The sequence below is a fragment of the Caretta caretta genome, chromosome 1, assembly GCF_965140235.1.
Source record: "Caretta caretta isolate rCarCar2 chromosome 1, rCarCar1.hap1, whole genome shotgun sequence".
In the NCBI taxonomy this organism is placed as follows: domain Eukaryota; kingdom Metazoa; phylum Chordata; order Testudines; family Cheloniidae; genus Caretta; species Caretta caretta.
The window spans coordinates 60962335-60984555 of record NC_134206.1 but is presented as its reverse complement, the minus strand read 5'-3'; the positions used below and the strand labels follow the sequence as shown (position 1 = coordinate 60984555).

The window sequence follows — 22221 nt, the reverse complement described above, 5'->3', positions numbered from 1 at the left end:
TTTTGGTATGTTTTCAGATTTCTTTAGCAAAACTCAGATTCCTTTCTAGATCCAACCAGCCTTGGATAAAATGACAGATTTCCAGAAATGTTGTTAGTGTGAAATTTTGTCCAGTTTTTAGTAAAGTTTATGGTTTTTTTTCCCTTTGTAAAATCTGTGCTGTTCCTCACAAAGTGACACTGACAAAAAGTGATTCTCTTTTAAACTTTGCCCAGTGCATGCAAAAACAAAAAGTTTCCCAAGGAGCTTTCACTTGTTTGGCAAAATCTGTGCTAGAGATCTAGTACCTCCTTTTCAACATAGTGTAATTTTGAACAGCTGAGAGAGTAAACTCCAAATTAGTCTTATCTGTAGCAGCAAAAATCACTAACATCCCTTTCAATGTAAATGCAAGAAAAATACAATTTGTTAATTAAGTATTTGTATTTATGAAATGCAGGTACGAAGTGGCTGTGCCTTTATGGTCCATGTGTGCCAGGATGAACACCAGCTTTACAATGAGTTTTTCACAAAACCAACACCAAAATTGGAGTAGGTAGTACATACTGTTCTTGTTTTTTTGCATGCCATGTTTAATGTAGTGTTATACAATAAGTATCATCAGAGGTTAGATTAGGCAGTGTTGAGGTGGTTTGCGTAGATTAATAGTTTTTCTTGATGGTTCCTGTTTTGTGCTCCAGAATCAAAGCTTTAATTTAATTGTTTTTAAATCTCTAGCCCTTATGATTCTGAAGATAGTCTTAAACTCCTGAACCTAGTGTGAACTGATGTGCGTGGTTTGAAAGACATCCCTTCTGGAAGTCATTATTCTACTTTATTTCAGGTTCTTATACTGTGCCTATCATTGTAGTGTCTGTGCACCTGGGCGTAAACTGTCTCTGGTTCCTCTCATTGGGAAGTTAAGACTGATGCGTAACAATAATTATTTAAATGTCAGAATTAACTAATTCAGTGATAAAGCACATGCGAAAGAGGGACACTGATATTATGAAAATTTACACGGTCTGCTTTGACTGACATCATTTTAGTGTCACATTGTGGGGTGGGTGGAGCTTGAGGAAAATACTTCCGCTCATTTTTCCAGTTGGCTCCTTGAAGCCAAAAGCTAGAGGGGAGAAGCAAAGGGCATCAGAGCCTTATTAAAAAGAAGCCAAGCTCCGAAATGCCAACAGGGCATCTGAGTCTCACTTGGGGTACTATACCCAAGGAGCCCTTTGAAGCCTAATTGGGGATCCATGCTCCAATGAGGAGGAGCCCAGGGATATCTAATCCCCATCAAAGAGGAGCCAAATTATGAAGCCCAGCAGAGCACAAATGTTTGTATTTTGAACATCTGCTGAGTAATGCCCAATTTTCACATCTTGACTGGACAGAGCCAGGAAGCCAGTATACCTGCCTCATTTGCTCGTCAGTTCAACCCCTGGCATCATTGGGAATATGCAAATATTGACTATTCAGGTTAGGGTCACTACAATTAAGATGCTTATTCTTTTCTTAACCCTAAAGTGACCCTATTTCCCAACAAAGATGCTGATTCTCTGAGAGTCACTCATTTTGGTGCCTGAATATGGATCTATGAACCTTCCTTTAGGCACCCAGGCTTGACATTTTTGCCCTGAATTCTTGCTGCTGCTGTTTTTTTTGTGTGTGTGTGGTGTTGGGCTGTTGAAATTTGCCCCCTTTTCTCAGTTTCTGCTCTTACTTTACCTTGGCAAGCAGCCCTGATTATGCTGTGTTATATTTTGAGAGCTCTTACAGGATGCCCATACCAAAATATGTACATTTTAAAAATTTATATTTTCGTCAGCTATTCACAAAAAGAAAAGGAGGACTTGTGGCACCTTAGAGACTGACAGATTTATTTGAGCATAAGCTTTCGTGAGCTACAGCTCACTTCATTGGATGCTCAAATAAATTTGTTAGTCTCTAAGGTGCCACGAGTCCTCCTTTTCTTTTTGCGAATACAGACTAACACGGCTGCTACTCTGAAATCAGCTGTTCAGTTACTTGGGCATAGTTCAAGATGCCTACTGCAATTGTCAGTAATTCCGCCTTTAAAAAACATGGTTTATCTAGTTTAGAAGGACTTTCCTATTGGAGTAAACTTTCAAATATATGAAAGTGTAAATACTTTAAATCCTCTGATTGAATTCTTTAATTTATTTTCTGTTAATTAGCAGGCATGATTTAAATGTTCAGATTTTCATAAGCACATTACTGGGACTTCATTGAAATCTAGGAGAAGCTCATCTGAGAGAGTGAGACAGCTCTTGTTAAAATACAAATCTTCTATGATAGGAGAGGGAGCACTGAAAAATGACCGTGTAAACTTATTTTAGCATGAATATTAGTATTTCCTAGTTTGCTATAATGTAATACTCTGTAAGTAGGGCTTAATTATAGAACTGTGCTCTCAATAGCTACACATCAGTTCTAAGGAGAAGGGATGCCAGATTTGTAAATTGGGTCTGAGATTATCTATTTTCAGTGTAGATTTTATATAATTCAGTTATGAATGGTAACTTCAGTTGGATTAAAATTAGGATACATTATGCTGTAAACAGTTTGTTGGTGCTGGCATACGGGAACTAGTCCTTTCTGTAACATGATCTTAGTTAGTATTTTGGTATCCTGGAAATGTTTTTTTATAATATCATACATTTTATCTTTCTTCTAGTGAACTTTTGGAGAAATTGTGTCTCTCGTTATATGATGTCTTCAGGCCATTGATCATCCATGTTATTCACTTAGAAACTTTGTCTGAACTCTGTGGAATTCTCAAAAATGAGATGCTTGAAGATCATGTACAGAACAATGGTAATACATAGGTGGAAAATGAGTGATTGTGGTGTTAATCAGTGTTAGAAACTACTAAACTTCATAGGAAACCGGATGTAGATGTTTCTTATGTGCTAAACGTGTCAGAGGTGACACATGATTATTTTAGATGAACTTTGTCCTTTTTTTGTTACATTATGGTAAAAAAAAATTGTTTTAAAACATTTCTGTATTGAAATGAGTATACAAGGGGTATTCTAGAGATTCTTGCTACATTTTGATTTTACTAACAGGCCTTGATCCTACAAATGCTTATGTATGTGTATACCTTTACTCTCACAACTAATCATGTTGATGTCAGTGGAATTGCTCAGATCAATGAATTTGTGCTCTTGTGGGTACAGGACTAGTGCCATGTAGAGTGCAATGAAGAGAATAGTGTATGTTATACTTTACATCTAGTCAGGGATTCCAGTTTTTTTTGAAAAGTCTTATTATTCATGTGGGAACCAGGGTTGGCAATTTCCTGGGGGAAAAAACTGGATTAGGACACTGTGCTTGTAAATTCCACTTAAACCCTGTTTAAACTGGGAAAAATAATTGCATCAGTGTCCAGCACGTTCAGCAAGCATAGAATGAATCTTTTCAACTTTGGATACATCCATTCAAACCTGAGGAATAGGCTCAGTCTATCCCCAGCATCAAAGTTGGTCTTTTGCTGTAGGCTGCTGCAAGGTCAGATGGACCAGGACTGGTAGTCTGCAACTCTGCATGCTTATGATTGCTTAATGCTTCAAGCCTAGAACTCTGCATTGTTGTTGTTTTCATATAATGGAATGTTTTTGAGTTTTGTGTGTGTAATACTGAAAACTGAAATGAATCATAACATGTATAGCTTCCTTGAGAAGATACTGAGCCCGAAATGTGTACAGACATTCTGATGTTCAGTATTATAATTTTATATATATTAGTATTATACCCACTGCAGTTTTACTTTTTATTTGTATAATCCTAAATTAAGCTATGAATACTGTTGTCTTACGTAACTAAAATAAAGTGTAATGTGTGAAATAATGAAACAGTTTTTAAAATAGAAAATGCCTTAAATTGAGGTGGTAAAAATCATGATTTTACCTGGTAAAAACCACCTCTGGTAAATATCATGCCATTCCTGTTAGGAACTAGTTCTTCATTTGTGGCTTACTGTGAAACTTATGAAATCTAGTCATATGCCTTTAGATTTCCATTCCCTTGTAGTATATAATTGCATATGGAATAAATATGCAGAAATTTCTGCTCATCTGAGTGGCTATCCATCTCTGGGATTGTGAAGATAGTTAATTTACTTTCCTAAGAACAGAATTGTGACCCTGATCCCTCACACTATCAAAAACAAAACACAGAAACACAGTATGACACTTCAGTCCACATGGTAATACTGTACTGTGTATATGACAAAACTACTCTAGGGCATATTCTTAGTATAAAGGCAAAAACTTCATTTTGACATATATTTTTAGCATCTCCCAAAAAATCAGCATACTTAAACTGTAATATGGTATGTTATGTTCTGTCGTATTCCCAGTTTGCGTGTGGGGAAATCTTAGGCAGAGAGAGAGCTGAAGTGACTGGCCCCACGCCACATAGCAAGTCAGTGACAGAGCTGTAGTTAAGAGCACAAGAGTTCATGGCTTGTTACAAACCATTCATTGTGCAGCTCTTCAAATATTATTTGTGCCTGGCTTTCTTTGCAGCACGTAAATTAATTTGTGACAAAGTATGAAACTCAAAAATTCTTTTTAAACATTATTTTCTAGATGTAATTACTGAGCAATTGTATTGGTGTTTTTTTGTCAGCAGAACAACTGGGTGCATTTGCTGCTGGTGTCCAGCAGATGTTAGAGGATGTACAAGAACGTCTTGTATACAGGACATTTATCTACATTCAGACAGACATCATAGGTTACAAGCCTGCTCCTGGGGATCTTGCATATCCAGATAAATTGGAAATGATGGAGGTATAGTATCAGTTTGCTTTATTTGCTTTCCTAGTTTATACATCATATGCAGTTATATAGTGAAGAGCATGGCAAACAGGATTTTTCTATTTATATGTGTATTTAAAAGCATTGACACCATCAGGGTGGCATCCGTTGATTAATCTTTGGCCCTGAAATCAGATAACTTGATAAAAGATATATTATACTAAGTCAATCTGGACACAATTTCCACCACAGCATTAGTGTGCATTGTGGTGCTTCTAACTTTCTCTTCTTTAAACAATTTCTGTTTGTTTATTTTAATGTTCTTGGTTTTTGTCAATGGAAAGTTGGAGTTAAATGTACTGAATTGTAGGATAAATTCTATGGATGGACACAGTCGGCTGATATTTTGTTTTCAAAGTTGCTGGTCTGATACTGGCTTAAAAAAAAGCTTCAAAGATTAATTTGTTAGGTCGCTAGTAGTTTCCAGTAACTTTCTCTTTCAAGTAAGTACTGTCACTAGCTATTCATAACAGACATTCCCAGCTTCCTGCAGGGTAAATTCATTCTCTTCACACTGGTCCTGGTGGAAAGAATTAAAAAAATAATTTTACTTATAATTTAAAATAAGTATAATGGATACAAGATCTCAGGTAAATGACTCATAGTGTCAATATCTTGTCAAAGAATGATTTGAAAACATCTTTTGGATATAAAGAAAACAGTGAACTTAATACATAATTTAAGGCATATTAAAAACGGATAAGAACATAAGAATGGCCATACTGGGTGAGACCAAAGGTCCATCCAGCCCAGTATCCTGTCTACCAATAGTGATCAATGCCAGGTGCCCCAGAGGGAGTGAACGTAACAGGTAATGATCTAGTGATCTCTCTCCGGCCATCCATCTCCACCCTCTGACAAACAGAGGCTAGGGGCACCATTCCTTACCCATCTTGGCTAATAGCCATTAATGGACTTAACCTCCATGAATTTATCCAGTTCTCTTTTAAACCCTGTTATAGTCCTAGCCTTCACAACCTCCTCAGGCAAGGAGTTCCACAGGTTGTGCGCTGAGTGAAGAAGAACTTCCTTTTATTTGTTTTAAACGTGCTGCCCATTAATTTCATTTGGTGGCCCTTAGTTCTTATATTATTGGAACAAGTAAATACCTTTTCCTTATTCACTTCCTCCACACCACTCATGATTTTATATACCTCTATCATATCCCCCCTTAGTCTCCTCTTTTCCAAGCTGAAAAGTCCTAGCCTCTTTAATCTCTCCTCATATGGGACCCGTTCCAAACCCCCTAATCATTTTAGATATGCCAATATATCTTTTTTTGAGATGAGGGGACCACATCTGTACGCAGTATTCAGTGGGCGTACCATGGATTTCTATAAGGGCAATAAGATATTCTCCGTCTTATTCTCTATCCCTTTTAAAATGATTCCTAACATCCTGTTTCGTTTTTTGACTGCAGCTGCACGCTGTGTGGACGTCTTCAGAGAACTATCCACAAAGACTCCAAGATCTTTTTCCTGATTAGTTGTCGCTAAATTAGCCCCCATCATATTGTATGTATCTATGGGGTTATTTTTTCCTATGTGCATTACTTTATATTTATCCACATTAAATTTCATTTGCCATTTTGTTGCCCAATCACTTACTTTTGTGAGATCTTTTTGAAGTTCTTCACAGTCTGTTTTGGCCTTAACTATCTTGAGCAGTTTAGTATCATCTGCAAACTTTGCCACCTCACTGTTTACCCCTTTCTCCAGATCATTTATGAATAAGTTGAATAGGATTGGTCCTAGGACTGGCCCTTAGGGAACACCACTAATTACCCCTCTCCATTCTGAATATTTACCATTTATTCCTACCCTTTGTTCCCTGTCTTTTAACCAGTTCTCAATCCATGAAAGGATCTTCCCTCTTATCTCATGACAACTTAATTTATGTAAGAGCCTTTGGTGAGGGACCTTGTCAAAGGCTTTCTGGAAATCTAAGTACGCTATGTCCACTGGATCCCCCTCGTCCACATGTTTGTTGGCCCCTTCAAAGAACTCTAATAGATTAGTAAGACATGATCTCCCTTTACAGAAACCATGCTCACTTTTTCCCAACAATTTATAATAGTAAAAAATAAAAACAATGATTGCTGATGCTAATTTGGCAATGAGAGCTCAGAATGTTAAAGGATTTGACTGGAACGTTGCCTTACTTGGCCATTGTGTTTGTAAGATTGTAACTTGTAGTCCATTTTATTTTCCAACTGACCCTAACAGCACAGATGGCATTGTCAGACTTACTGCTACTGAAACATCCTCAAAGAGGCAGTTTTTTATGATCACTTGGTTGGCACATGTTACTATAGGTTTAAGTTGTACAAATGCTTGCCTTGGACAGGAGAAATACATTTAGTAAAACTATATAATTTTTTTTACAACTCTGTCCTTGCAACTGGCAAAGCTTTATAAGAAGTGTCCTGTTCAATGCCCTATCCGTGTTCCTATAATCATGAATGTTTTCTCACCAGTATAAAACTTCTTATAATACTATTGTTCAAGCACAAGTAGTAAGCACAAAATGCCCAGGATTGTATAAATGTAGTTATGATATTCATATTTGTGAACATATTAGCCTTCTACTTGTTGTATCATTATGCTTTCCCATATAGTATAATAATGCCTTTTAAACAGCTGTTAAATGTGTCCCATCCATTCAAGCCTATCTACACTCAAGTTTTACCGATATAACAATTTCAGTTAGAAATCTTTTTTTTTTAACACTGAAATTATTATACTGTAAGCCCTAGTGGATGCAGTTATAAAGGTATGCAGGAATAAAGTGACTTTTAAACCAGTAAAGTTCTTCCTCTTCTGATACATGGATAGCTATACTGGTATAAAATACCTTTATACCGATATAACTGCCCTCATGCTTAGCAGGGAAGGTATTTCTACCACTCTAACTATAGCAGTATAACTAAAACAGTACAACTTTCTAGTGTAGCCAAGGTCAGTCTTACGGATAATATGCTAATTAAGGTTCTGTGGCTGATCATTTATAGAGAAGCAGAGGTTTACACTTAATTCCACTGATAGTATAAAGTTTCCACTTCTTACATGTCCTGGGTTTGTCATTGTGATTCTGATCATTGCTGCCAATCACTTTTAAACCTCAAACTTTGAATATTTGGAGAGCAATGATTAAGTCTGAGTAAATGAATTATTCAAATGTAATGCTTAAAATGCAGTGTAAGAGCATGTTTTAAGCTCTTTGCTCAAACATCCTCTTTCCATTTTCAAATGGCTGCTGCCAATCTGACAAATAGTTTGAAGTGCTAAAGTGCAGCACTGTAACAGGACTTCAAAGTGCTAAGCAGAGTCTGGAAAATATTTTGCTGAATTCTTGTGAAGAATGAGCTAAAGATAATTCTCTGATGCCACCCAATGATAACATTTATAGGAATAAACAATCCAAATCAGCATGTTATTTTAGAGTACTGAGAATTGTCCACCTTTAAACAGAAAGCAGTGCCCAAACTTAACTAAAGCAGAACAAACCCATCCCATAAACTGTGATCTGCATGGAATCTATTGAAATGTTGAATCAGGTTCCATGGGTCAAATTCGAACAGCTGTTCCTAAGTGGGCCAGTTGTCCATATCTCTGTAATAGGTGAATATTGGTATACTAGGAAGCGTTCAGTTAAAATCTTGATAAACAAAACACCTTAAAAATGTATTTAGTTAAAAAGTGCTAAACAAAAATCAAGTTTTGCTATCCTTACTTCTGTCCTTTTTCCACATACAAATCTGAAGATTTAAATAAAAACCTTCATTTTTAGTTGACATTGCATCATTAATGATATATTTTTCTACAGTACCAGAGTTCCGCTTAACACAATTAATTTTTAACAGAAGGGGTGAAGAAACACAAGCCAAAACAGGAAAAGAACAGGCTAAAGAATATTTAGATAAGTTAGTTGTATTCATGTTGGCAGGACTTCATGAAGTTCACCCTAGATGAAGCAATCTTGGAACCATTAGGGATTATTTTTGAGAACTCATGGAGGACAGTGTGGTCCCGGAGGTCTTGAGAAGGGCAAGTATAGTACTTATCTTTAAAAAGAGAAACAAAGAGAACCTGGGAAATTATAGACCAGTCAGCCTACCTTAGATATTTGGAAAGATACTGGAACAAATCATCAAACAATTAATTTATAAGCACCTACAGGCTAATAGGGTTATAAGGAAGCAGTAAGGACACAGTCCATATGAGATTCTCATAAGCAAACTAGGGACATGTGGTCTAGATGAAATTACTATAAAATGCATGCACAACGGTTTGAAAAAACATACTCAGTAGTTATTAATGGTTCACTATCACAGTGGGAGGGTATGACTAATGGGGCCCACTGGAGTCTGTCCCATTTCCAGTACTAGTCAACATTTTCATGAATGACTTAACTAATGGGATGGAAAGTATGCATATAAAGTTTGCACATGACACCAAGCTGAGAGGGCTTGCAGCACTTTGGAGGGCAAGATGAGAATTCAAAATTGGTAAATGAGAGACTTGGTCTGAAATGAATGCGGTAATATTCAATACAGATAAGTGCAAAGTTCTGCATTTAAAAAGGAAAATTCAAATATCCAAATACAAGGTGAGGAGTAATTGGTAGGTAGTTAAAAGAACAGGGGTACTTGTGGCACCTTAGAGACTAACAAATTTATTTGAGCATAAGCTTTCGTGGGCTAAAACCCACTTCATCGGATGCATGTAGTAGTACTGCATAAAAGGATTGGGGGTCAGTGTGTGTTATGATGGATCACAAATTGATTGAGCCAACAATGTGATGCTGTTACAAGAAAAGGCAAATATCATTCTGGAGTGTATTAACAAGAGCGTCATATGTAAGACCTGGAGATATTTGTTCTGCTCTACTCAGCACTGGTGAGGCCTCAGCTGGAGTATCATGTCCAGTTTTGTGTGGTACACTTTAAGAAAGATGCGGACAAAATGGAAGTCAAGAGTAGAGTAACAAAAATGATAAAAGTTTTAGAAAGCCTGACCTATGAGGAAAGGTTAAAAAACTCGGGATGCTCAGTCTTGAGAAAAAAAGACTAAGGCAGGGGTCGGCAACCTATGGCACGCGTGCCAAAGGCACGCAAGTCGATTTTTAATGGCATGCTGCTGCCTGCCGGGTCCCAGGCACCGGCCCCGCTCAGCCTGCTGCCGATCCCAGGCCGGCAGTGGGCTGAGGGGGGGCCAGTGGCCAGGACTCTGGCAGGCAGCAGCGTGCCATTAAAAATCCTGCCCGCCCCAGCCCGCTCTTCTCCGCCCCCCCCGCCCCCCCACGGGAGCAGGATGAAGAAGCTTGGTCCTGCCGGCTACTGCTGCAGGGCAGGCAAGCTCCGCTCTCCCTCGCCTCTTCTCCCAGTGTGCTGGGTTCCTGCCCCTCCTCCTCTTCCTCCCTGCTGCCAGTCAGCTGATGGCCCTTGCGAGGGAGGGGGAGAAGCAGAGCCGCAGCATGCTTGCTGCTGGGCGGAGGGGACGGAAAACAGGTGGGGATGGGGCCTTAGGGAACGGGGATGGAATCAGGGCATATCCCCTCCAGCTCCCTGCTGTGAGCCACTCTGGGCAGGGGGCTGGGAGCACCTCCTCGACCCTAGCCCACACTCCCAGCCCTCTGCCTGGACCCCTGTCCCCCGCCCACAACCCCAGCCCCGACTCCAGCATCCCCCACACATACCCAGCCCCCTCCCCCACTCCCTGCCCTGACTCCTGCAACCCCCACGTTCCCATCCCCACCCCGAGCACCAAACAGGAGCTCCAGCGGGGGCCCCCCCCCACATTCTCACCTGCACCCTTCGCACCAAATGGGAGCTGCCCAGGTAAGCACTCCACACCCAAACCTCCTGCCCAAACCCTGAGTCCCCTCCCTCATTCTAGCTCCTGGCCAGACCCTACACCTCAACCCCCAGCCTGCTCCTTCACCCCCAGCCCTGTGCTCAGCTCAGTGCAGAGAAAGAGGAAGAGAATGGGCTAGAACCAGGGAGAAGGTAGGTACCCACTCTATGTAGGTACCTGCTCAGCCCACTGCTGGTCTGGGGTCCTGGCCGCCGGCCCTGCTCAGCCCGCTGCCAGTCTGGGGTTCTGACTGCCGGCCCCTTGCCAGCTGGGGTCCTGGCCACAGGCCCTGCTCAGCCTGCTGCCGGCCTAGGTGAACGGAACTCCAGGCCAGCAGCGGGCTGGTGGTGTAAGATCAGCATTTTAATTTAATTTTAAATGAAGCTTCTTAAACATTTGGAAACCTTGTTTACTTTACATACGACAATAGTTTAGTTATATAATATATAGACTTATAGAGAGAGACCTTCTAAAAAATGTTAAAACGTATTACTGGCACGTGAAACCGTAAATTAAAGTGAATAAATGAAGACTCGGCACACTGCTTCTGAAAGGTTGCAGACCCCTGGACTAAGGAGTACCCGATCAGTCTTCAAATATGTTAGGCTGCTATAGAGAGGACTGTGATCAATAGAGTTCTCCATGTCCACTGAAGGTAGGACAAGAAGTGATGGGCTTAATCTGCAGTGAAGGAGATTTAGGTTAGACATTAGAAAAAGCTTTCTAACTATAAGGCTAGTTAAGCACTGGAACAGGTTACAAAGGGAGGTTGTAGAATCACTGTCAGTGGAGGTTTTTAAGAACAGCTTAGACAAGCCTGTCAGGGAAAGTCTAGGTATAATAGGCCCTGTCTCTGCCGGGGGATGGACTAGATGACTTCTCGGGGTCCCTTTCAGTGTTATATTTCTATGATTCTGTGGTACCTTCCAGACAATGTAAACAAATAGATTCTCCACACCTCAGAGCTTGCAGTCTGTTAAATGTAAATGTTAACTTCTATTTTAAGGTCCTGTCTGAACCCAGCACACTAAACAGCAGTGGAAAAAATAAATATCTCACAATCTTCATATAATACAATGTTAAGTCAGAGTTGCTCTGTTTGCCCAACACATTTATGAATAGATTTTTCACTCTCCATGTTATGTTGCTTTTCACATTTTAAAAATATAAAGAATATTTCTTTTGCAGTACATGAATATATTTATGTATTTTGGCCCAACAGTAACATTTATAGCAACTTTGCTTAATGAAACCACCCTCATATTAAAACATATATCACTTTACATTCACTACTGTCTTTTTGGTATTTCTTTGAATATTTTTTACACTCTGGAGATGCTGTTTTTTTAGATCAAGGAAAAACGACTTAAAATGTGGCGAGTGACTGTCAACATGGCACCTCTTTACTGGATAGATCTGTTATGCGTTTGTATGTAATTATATTCACTTTAGGGACATATCTTTGCCTTTTACTTCTGTTAGCCATAACAAAGGTAACACAGCTAACAAGGTGAGCCCAATGTCTGTTCCTTCTGGCTCATCAGCAGAGTTGTTTACTTGAGATTCAATTGTTTACACTTGTGCAAACCAGTTAAAGGCAATAAGATTACACAGGGGTCACTAAGCCAATATTAGAAGGTTGTAGAGCTGCCCAGGTGTAACAGGGCCTAAACTGACCTACAGAACCTTGATTACTGATGGTGGAGTGAGAAGAAACAAATCCAGCTTGACTGAGTCCAGGTTTAGTTTGTAGTTCTGGCAGGCAGCTTATAAGTAACAAGATTTTTGAGTACCTTTTCATACAGGAATTGAGACCGATAAACTTTGGACTCCCATTGTGATGTTTTATTATTCACTTTTTTTGAGTAGAACCATTCAGTGTAAAGCTTCTGAATCTGATCTCAATACTAAACATTTCTCTGTTCCTGTATGAACAGAAGTGCTGGGTGGGAAATAGTTTTCCCATCATGGTAGAATTTTTGAGATTTTGAAAATTTTTCTTATACTGAATCAAGACAAAAAGTCAGTCTCAAATTTTCACCCAACCCAAAATCTGAATTTTTTTGGATTGGATCAGTCCAAATACTTCAGCTAGGTTTTGACCTTTAAAAATTTTTTTAAACTTTTTTTTTACTATGTTAACTTGGATTTTTAAATGAAAAATCATTTAGACTTGCAAAAGAACTTTTTCATTTGGAAAGTGTCAAAATGACACCTTTAGACAATCTTGATCTCTGTCTTAAGGTTGCAACTGAACCCAGCACAGCAAATAGCAGCAGAAAAAATGAATATCTTGCAGTCCTCATATAATATAGTGTTAAGTTCATTTGCTGAGCACCTCTCTGAATTTTCAAAATTTTTTCTCAATGGAAAATTCAGAATCAACCCTTTCCCACAAACAGTTTAGGTTTTGATGAATTGGCATTTTCTGACCATCCATATTCCCCCCCCCCCCCAAAAAAAAAAAAGTTTTCTCGAAAAAATTCCTGACCAGCTCCATTTAGCAGCAGCAACATTTGTTCAGTTATCTGGTTTTGCCATGAAAATCCAAGTAGGCTGGGCACGTTAACTTTTTTCTACATTGTAAACATAAGTTACAGATTCTTCTTAAAAAATAAAAGTCTGTTTAATGTAATAGTTGCATGACATATCTTCCCCTGCAGCAAATTGCAGAAAGTTTAAAAGATGAACAGAAGAAGTTGCCTTCTGATGCTTCATTTTCAGATGTGCGGCTAGAAGATCCAGAGTCCTGCAACCTAATAAAATCTGGTATGTTTGGGAATATATTTTATAATATCAAATGAAGTAGTAAAATAGACATAGTGGGCATTAATCTAAGCAAATAATGAGAATTATATTTACTTTAATAAAATATTATTTTAAAGTATTTGGAGAATTTTGGGAAGAGCTTGCGTAAAAGGAACTTTGACTGAAGAATTTTAATTTAAACTTTTTAAAATTGTCTTCCCAGAACACCTCAGGAACTGGATTTTCAGTGTGTTTATTACCTGCCTTAATCCCATGATGGTGATTGTGGCATGTCTGTACTACAGATGCATTCATTCTGCAAAATACTTACTCCTGTTGTCAAGGGGCATAGCATCTTTTCATATGAAGTATAATAAAGAGCTGAGCTCACAGGAGAAGAATGGGTTTTTTGTGATTCTGGCATGTGTGTTACATGAGCGCTCTGGAAGTTGTAGTTCAAGAATGTTTTCCTGTTTAAAACATAGAATCAGACAGTGATTGCATCCTTTCAGTGTTTTTCTTAACCGATTTCAATAACTTGTAGTCTAGTTATTGCAATAATTCGTTCTTTAGTCTATGAATTTTATAACCTCATTTTGGGATCCATGTTTTTATACATTTATAAAGGTAATTAATTCCATAAAATTTGGTTTTGTTAACACCAGAATGCCACATGAATACTGCTTACATGCCTTTAAATGTGCCTGGAATCCCTGGATGACTTTTTTTCCCTCCATCTTACTACAACTTATTAATATTCTGCTTCCCAGTTGTATCTTTCTAGCTCTGGCAGTTGTCTTCACTATTCCATGGATTTATCATGGTTTCCTACTGTGGACATACCAGGCTGACACACCAAAGACCCAGACTAGAACCAGCTAGAACACACAATTCTAGCCTTGAACAAATGGTAGGAACTCCACAAATGGAAGAGATTGATAGACTATCCCCACATCAGGACATTGCAGGTTTTTGTTCCATGACTGGTTCTGAGACTTCCTTTTAGTTTTTATTTTTTAAAGTGGTTGTCACTGAGGTTAACTAGTAGTTGCCCCAAAATCTGGGGGAAAGATGAGTTCTGTGAAGTTCCGCACCACCAATTGTTAAGAAAACCCAATCTGAATGTGCACAGTTGTTTTTGCACCTTCTTTGTCACGAAGGGTGCCCTTGTAACAGGGTTGTGACTTCTAATAATCACCATGACAAAATCATTGTCAGCTGTTAGGACAGAGAACAATGTTGCCATATTAACATGGATTTTAAATTCTATATTTCAGCTGTATTAAATCTGCTCAGGTCATCTACTGTACAGCAAGGAAAGAATAGCAAAGTAAACTTACTCAATATTATTCCTTTTCTCTCCTCCCTCTGGGTGACCTCTGGGTTCCTGTTAAAGCCCTGTGGGCCCTCCTACGTTTTCCCCCCTGTCTTTTCTTCCCCATAACTCTCTTCAGTAGTTATGCATCACATCCTTTTAGCAGCTAGGATGCTACAGTAACTTCCAGAGAAATGCCTATAGAAGTAATACATTTAACAAAGGAGGAACTAGATCTCCTTTGGATAGTCAGTAGTACATATAAAATTGGCCAGGGGTGAAGGAGTAGATGGTTGTCATTGGGTGAAGGAAGATACGCAGTCTCAGATATGGGTCACTGACTGGACCCGATGGCCTGAAGAATGAGTGTGGTAGCAAAGTTATTTTCAAATGTCTTTTAGCAATTTTTTTTATTTAGGAGGGCAGGCTAGTGTTTTCTTTTTGATAACCATGTATGCCCTCTTCTTAAATACATGTTTCAGAGTATATTCACCAATTCAAGATCACTCAGTGCATTTTCAAGATGAATTCAAACCCTACATAGCTGCCCGCATAATCTGTGCATGTATATACTGGAAGTCAGGTTTCTTCCCTCTGAGGAGGTTGAAAACAAAGTAATTTTGTAATGTGTAACATTCCTATGGAGGTCAGCATTAAATAACATTCACTATGTATTGTTTTCAGATTGAAGAAGAGTGATAACTTTTTAATGTGTGTTTTCTACCTTTAAATAGGTACCGCAGAATCCCTTAATCCCAGACCGCAGACTATGATTTCACCGGCAGATCTACATGGAATGTGGTATCCCACTGTCAGAAGGACTCTAGTGTGTCTCTCTAAACTGTACAGATGTATAGATGTATGGACCTCTTCTTGTAACTTACTGTACCATTTTAAGTTAAAGTAGATAAAAAGAGAATGTATGACAAATTCTAAATATTTTTGTCTAAAAATAACTGGAGAACATTGATATCTATCTTTTCTTAGCTGTTGCCTTTTTTGCTGGTCTCATCTTATTGCAAATTGGCAAATTGCAGATTGTTCAAAGACAAGTGATTTTGCAAATGTAAATTTAGAAATGAAGCACCAAATCAGGTCCAAAATTGCATTTGCCATCTTGCTAAGATTTTTCAACAGGTAATGTTTAAAAAGTTACATACCACACCACACAGATTTAAAAAAAAAGAAAAAAATAATAATGCTCTATCTCAATCGCAAGTTATGGGATTGATGTAGAAATTATTGGGTGAAATTCTGTGGCCTGTGATATGCACTCAATCAGACTAGATGATCATAATGGTCCCTTCTGGCCTTAAAAATGGAATAATTTATAGTTACCTTAGAAAATGTTTTAAATCTTTTGCATCACATTTTTAGTAACTGTAAAAGTACAATAGGAAGAAACAGACAAATTTACGTAAAATAAAAGACTACTTTAAGCAGTGTTTCTCAAATGCGGCCACCAGGTGCTTTTCTTGTGGCCGCAGCCTCCTGGGCTGTGATTGGAGGGGCACAATAGAGCAGCCCCTCTGACTCCCTGTTGCTCCTGGATGCACTGCCTTGGTGTTGATTTCTGGGGCCGCCAGCAGCAGTTGGGTCCTGCCTCCCTCCGGAGACACCTGGGGTAAAATGCTGAAGGAGAAGGCAGCCAGTGAATTCCCCACCTTCCCAAGGGTAGTGGGATTCAGGCTTTGGGCTTCAGCCCTGGGATGGCGGGGCACCAAGCTCTGGCCGGGGGCTTCGGGCTCCGGCTTCGGGCTCCAGCTCCAGGCTGTAGCTGCTCAGTGACAGGGCCCAGGCTTCAGCTGTGGGGCTTCAGGCTCCAGCCCCCTGTTGTCTCCCCCGACACCCCATCCAGGACTTCATTTGCCCCAGGTGTGGCAGGGCTGAGTAAATCTGCTGTGTAAAGTGATACTTGTACGTTTATTAATACCACTTTACACAGCAGATTTACTAATTAGCAATAAATAAATTACAATGATTTGGACGTGTATATGTGCATATTTATTTGTTTTTCCTAAAGCTAATTAAGTATTTTAGGAAGAAGTGTGAGAGTGGCCACCAGCAAGAGTTGATGGTGGTACTCTGAGGCCACCAAATTTTTTTCCTGAGAACCCCTGCCTTAAAGTATATGAAAGTATACAACAGTGTGAATCTGTGTAAAGCACATCTAATAATCACAGATACAATAAACACCCTGTTCATGGAGATGCAAGAAGTACTTATTCCGATAACCTACTCTTAAAGGAAAAGTTTCATAATTAGATTGTCATTTAACAAAACTACAAAAAGGCTGGTAAATATCTAAGAAACCCACAAAACACATGCATTTTTGCTGTATGTTGATTTTTGTTTTTACTCAGTTGATAGGAGACACAGCAGAAGGGCTACTTTATCACTTTTGAAGAAATCCTTATTTAAGAGGCATAATTTGTGAAAGTGTGGGAGGTGTTAAATGGAACATGGAAAAATATAATAATTAACATTTTGATAATCTCAGTAAAAATAGACAAGTACTTCTTTAGTGTTTTTTAATGTTTTTGGTTGGAGCCCACTCTTTGAAAGAAAGAGAGTACAGTTTGGAATTATTTACATAGCCCAATTATAAGGGAGTGTGTATGTGAAGAAACAGGGATCATTGATCAGCGTACAACTGAAAAGAGTTTGTTTTCAAACTGAAGTTTTAAGTGGACCTTTTTAAAATCTGACGCTTTACATATATTGTTGAGTATCTAAAGCCCTTGCTATGCTACACATACAAAAGTGTTTTTGTAACCAGTTTTTGTGACACTCTCATTTGACTGTTTACAGCAAACACAGTGGAGCCAGGTTCAAACAATTTTTTTTCCATGACACAACAGTGGGTTTTGTGTGTCCACACCTTACTCTATATCAGTGTGTTCTGGGAAAATCTGAGTAACCATCCAACATTACCTAGGCAGGGGTAGAGTGCACAGAGGTATGCACGCAGAGTGGCACCAGCAGCATGTGGAGCAATGCAATATGAGATGTCCTACTACCCAAGAGAGCTGTGAGAAAGGAGGACTAGCCACAGTTGGTTTTCCAGCTCAATCCGGTGGTGACATCTACACTGCAAAAGTAGTGTGCTGAATAGTTACAGGAAGACCGGCATGTTCTAGCCTAGGCCACTGGCAATGGCAAAACACTGTTTAGGTGCCATGGTTACTAATAGACTATTAACCATGTGGTGTATAAGGACACAAACCATATTCAGAGCAACCATGTCACTAACTGGTTACAAACTCTGTTAAAATTTGTAGTATATGTAGTATATTCCTTATTTTAGTTGCTTAATTATGCACCCACCATATCCAGTCTGTTTACTTGTTATGAAAATCTTTTATATCTGTGGGTTCCATTGCATCTTCCTGAATGTGGAAAAAGTGTTCCCTGCTAATGTGGCTCCAACCCTGTACACTTTGTGCTTAACTTTATGCATCATATGCGGAACCTTTGACTTCAGAATCAGAGCCACTGTCCTGTATGTTCTTTAAGCTATGTAGAAGGTTGACAAACATTTTTTTTCCTCCTTCCAGAGGGCAGTATTCCAAGGATTATCACAAGAGGCTTTATCTGCCTGTATTCACTCACTGCTGGGAGCTGCAGATTCAATTTCCAAAAATAAGGTCAGGCAAAGTTACCTTTTTGAATGCAGTAGTGTTCATTAGGTAAGATTCTTTCATATATAACGAAGGCCCTTAAAGAGTTGTCCAGAATTCTGTTGAAATCTGATCACAATACATTGTCTCTGTCCCCAAAGATCTGTTGGAATTGCTTGCATTCCACTGTGATATAAGATGTGGTAAAGCAGAGAAAATGATGCATATACAAACTGTGCTGAAAAACTACACTTGCAAATCGTAGAGATAAAGGTTATAGGCTAGTGTAACTCATATGACTCAACTAAACAATAGATTAAAGTGGGATTCCTCTAATCATCTCTGCACCTAATATTTCTCTGTGTCCTATACCTTGTTTACTGGACTTGCATGTGTTATAGTGAGTATTAAGTTCCGTACTGGGCGAGTTGATAAGACTGTTCCTTGCCAATATTGGTCTGTACGATCAAAAGAGGTGCTCTTATCTGTCATTTCTTCTTAATGGAACACTGTCAATTTAGTTGGTGTTCTATATAATAAAAATATTTGTGAAAACTTTTTCTTAAATTTCATTGAAAATACATTTTAATGTAAATGTTTCTCTGTAGTTTATTGAACACAAACATTGGAGTGTTGTTGCTAATTCATAAAAGCCAGAAAGATAAATTGCTACAAACAAAAATAAAATGTTGTGGGCTATAATAATAGACCAAACTTAGTGGATTGTATAAATGGCAAAAATATTTAGAATTTATTTATTTAAAAAAAAAAGAAAAAAAAAGTCCCTTTGTTTCAGTTACCAAAGCTGGTTGTAATTGATTTGAAATACACCTACTTTTTTCCGAGTGTCATTTTAAAAGCATAATTCATGAAACTAATTGATAGATTCAGGGGAATCCAGTGATACGGGAAAAGTTTCCTTAAAATTTCTGTAAATTATTATCTTTCATATGCAGCTTGTTCAGAGTTCTGCAGTTATTTGGTATTGTGTCAATATCCTTTATTTGATCAACCTTGATAGAAAGTGTTGTAGAGACTGAGGCCTTGACCCTGCAGTGATTTCTGTGCAGGCACCGCACTTCCTGGTATCGGGGTTTACCGCACTTCACTCCTGGGGCATGTTAATTTGACACTCACTAGAGCACTGTCAGATGAAGTCATTCATTAAAAAAAAGAAAAGCAAATTTCCATACTGTATTGTTAGAAATGCCTTGTTTTATTAAAAATGTTAATTTGATTTACTTTTCATCAGTTTTGTTCATTGTTTGTTTTTTCTTTTAAAATGTTTTCTTTTTTAATGCCAAAGTACAGCCATTGCAATGCAAACACATGTTGCTGCTTTGTTAACTTAATCTTGGAGAAAAATCTGTCCTACCTAGCAATAGCAACTTCAGAGGTGTAATCTTGGGTCCCATTTCCTTTACCTTAATGAGGCATTTAAGATTCAAATCTTCAAGATTTAAAAATGTGTGCAACATTAAAAGTGCATAGCTGAAATAACAAAGAATGCAAGAGTTAAGGTTCTTATAGTATGGTGAACTCTGGCCTTGTACTCTGTATCTGTTTTACTGCTTAGAAATTAACTCAGCTTTACATTTAATGATAAAAACTAGGGCTGTCAATTAATCGCATTTAACTCGTGATTAACTCAAAAAAATTTTAATCATGATTAAAAAAATGAATCGTGATTAATCGCACTGTTAAACAATAGAATACCAAGTGAAATTTATTAAATATTTTTGGATTTTTTCCTACATTTTCAAATATATTGATTTCTATTACAACACAGAATACAAAGTGTACAGTGCTCACTTTATATTGTTTTTGGTTACAAATATTTGAACTGTAAAAATGATAAACAAAAGAAATGGTATTTTTCAATTCACCTCATACAAGTACTGTAGTGCAATCTCTTTATCATGAAAGTGTAACTTAGAAATGTAGTTTTTGGGTTTTTTTGTTACGTAACTGCACTCAAAAACAAAACAATGTAAAACTTTAGAACCTACAAGTCCACTCAGTCCTACTTCTTGTTCAGCCATTCACTAAGACAAACAAGTTTGTTTACATTTACGGAAGATAACGCTGCCTGCTTCTTATTTACAGTGTCATCTAAAAGTGAGAACAGGCATTCATATGGCACTTCTGTACCTGGCGTTGCAAGGGATTTACGTGCCAGATATGCTAAACGTTCGTAGGCCCCTTCATGCTTTGGCCACCATTCCAGAGGTGCTTCTGTGCTGATGATGCTAATTAAAAAAATAATGCATTAATTAAATTCCTTGGGGGAGAATTGTATGTCTCCTATTCTGTTTTACCCTCATTCTGCCATATATTTCATGTTATAGCAGTCTCGGATGATGACATAGCACATATTCATTCTAAGATTTCACTTTCACTTCAGATTTGATAAAATGCAAAGAAGGTACCAATGTGAGATTTCTAAAAATAGCGCAGCACTCAAGCAAAGGTTTAAGAATCTGAAGTGCCGTCCAAAATCTGAGAGGGACAAGGTGTGGAGCATGCTTTCAGAAGTCTTAAAATAGCAACATTCGAAAGCGGAAACTACAGAACCCGAACCACCAAAAAAGAAAATCAACCTTCTGCTGGTGGCATCTGACTCAGATGATGAAAATGAACATGTGTTGGTCCACTCTGCTTTGGATCGTTATCAAGCAGAAGCAATCATCAGCGTGGACTCATGTCCTTTGAAATGGTGGTTGAAACGTGAAGGGGCACATGAATCTTTAGCACATCTGGCACATAAATCTCTTCTGACACCGGCTACAACGGTGCTAGGAGAACGCCTGTTCTCACTTTCAGGTGACATTGTAACACAAAGCAGTCAGCATTATCTCCTGCAAATTGTAACCAGTTTTTTTATACATAATTCTACATTTGTAAGTTCAACTTTCATGATAGAGATTGCACTCCAGTACTTGTATGAGGTGAATTAAAAAATACTGTTTCTTTTGTATTTTATAGTGCAAGTATTTGTAATCAAAAATAAATATAAAGTGAGCACTGTACACTTTGTATTCTGTGTTGTAATTGAAATCATATGTTTGAAAATGTAGAAGACATCCAAAAATATTTAAATAGTATTCTATTTTTTTAACAGTGAGATTAATTGCACAATTAATCGTGATTAATTTTTTTAATCACTTGATAGCCCTAATAAAAACAGAATAGCAAATACTACAGTCTGGCAGAGCTAATGTGTTTAACTCTTAGGCCTGGTCTACACTTAAAAAGTAGATCAAGCTAGCTATGTTGTTCAGGGTTATGAAAAATTTAGCGCCTTGAGTGCTGTAGTTAAGTTGACTAACCCCGGTGTAAATGCAGCTAGGTCAATTGAAGCATTTTCCCTTCAACCTAGCTACCGCCTCTCGGAGAGGTGGATTAACTATATCAACAGAAAAACCCCTTCTGCTGGTGTGAGAAGTATTTACCCTATGGCGCTACAGCTGCCTGGCTATTGACATACTCTCATATTTTATTATATTCCAAAGGCATTGAAACAAAAGATCGTCTAAGTGAGAGAGTGGGCTGCCTTTGTCAGATTGTGGGAGTTATGCTTGCTTTGCACACGAATGCAGAAAGCATGTAGTCAGGGTCTTTTAAGGAGCATGCAAATGATCTGTTTCTGTTGAATGAGTTATCAGAAGTAATATAGAAACGTAGCGTGTCAGACACGGGACAGAATTATTGGTGCTATGAACCTAGAGTGACTTGTAAAAAAAAACTAGTGCTTTAGTATTAATTAAAGCAAGTAACTGAAATAATTGGGAGAACTTATAATTATGCTCTTGTATTAATATTTCTCTAAGTTTTTGACATTCTTTTTCTCATTGTAATTT

General features: G+C 38.2%; 1 protein-coding gene across 3 annotated transcripts in view; it reads left to right on the top strand.

Moving 5' to 3' along the window:
• The window catches only part of COG3 (component of oligomeric golgi complex 3), a 49797-nt gene that overhangs the window by 15556 nt on the left and 12020 nt on the right, over window positions 1-22221 (top strand). For 2 of the 3 annotated variants that reach the window (XM_048850626.2, XM_048850634.2), the window contains 6 exons: window positions 440-531; window positions 2678-2817; window positions 4636-4796; window positions 13342-13447; window positions 15476-15600; window positions 18299-18388. In XM_048850626.2, the coding sequence (XP_048706583.1) occupies window positions 440-531; window positions 2678-2817; window positions 4636-4796; window positions 13342-13447; window positions 15476-15600; window positions 18299-18388 (714 nt within the window). The remainder of the gene's footprint in view (window positions 1-439; window positions 532-2677; window positions 2818-4635; window positions 4797-13341; window positions 13448-15475; window positions 15601-18298; window positions 18389-22221) is intronic. The other variant, XM_075128578.1, reaches the window with a different exon arrangement.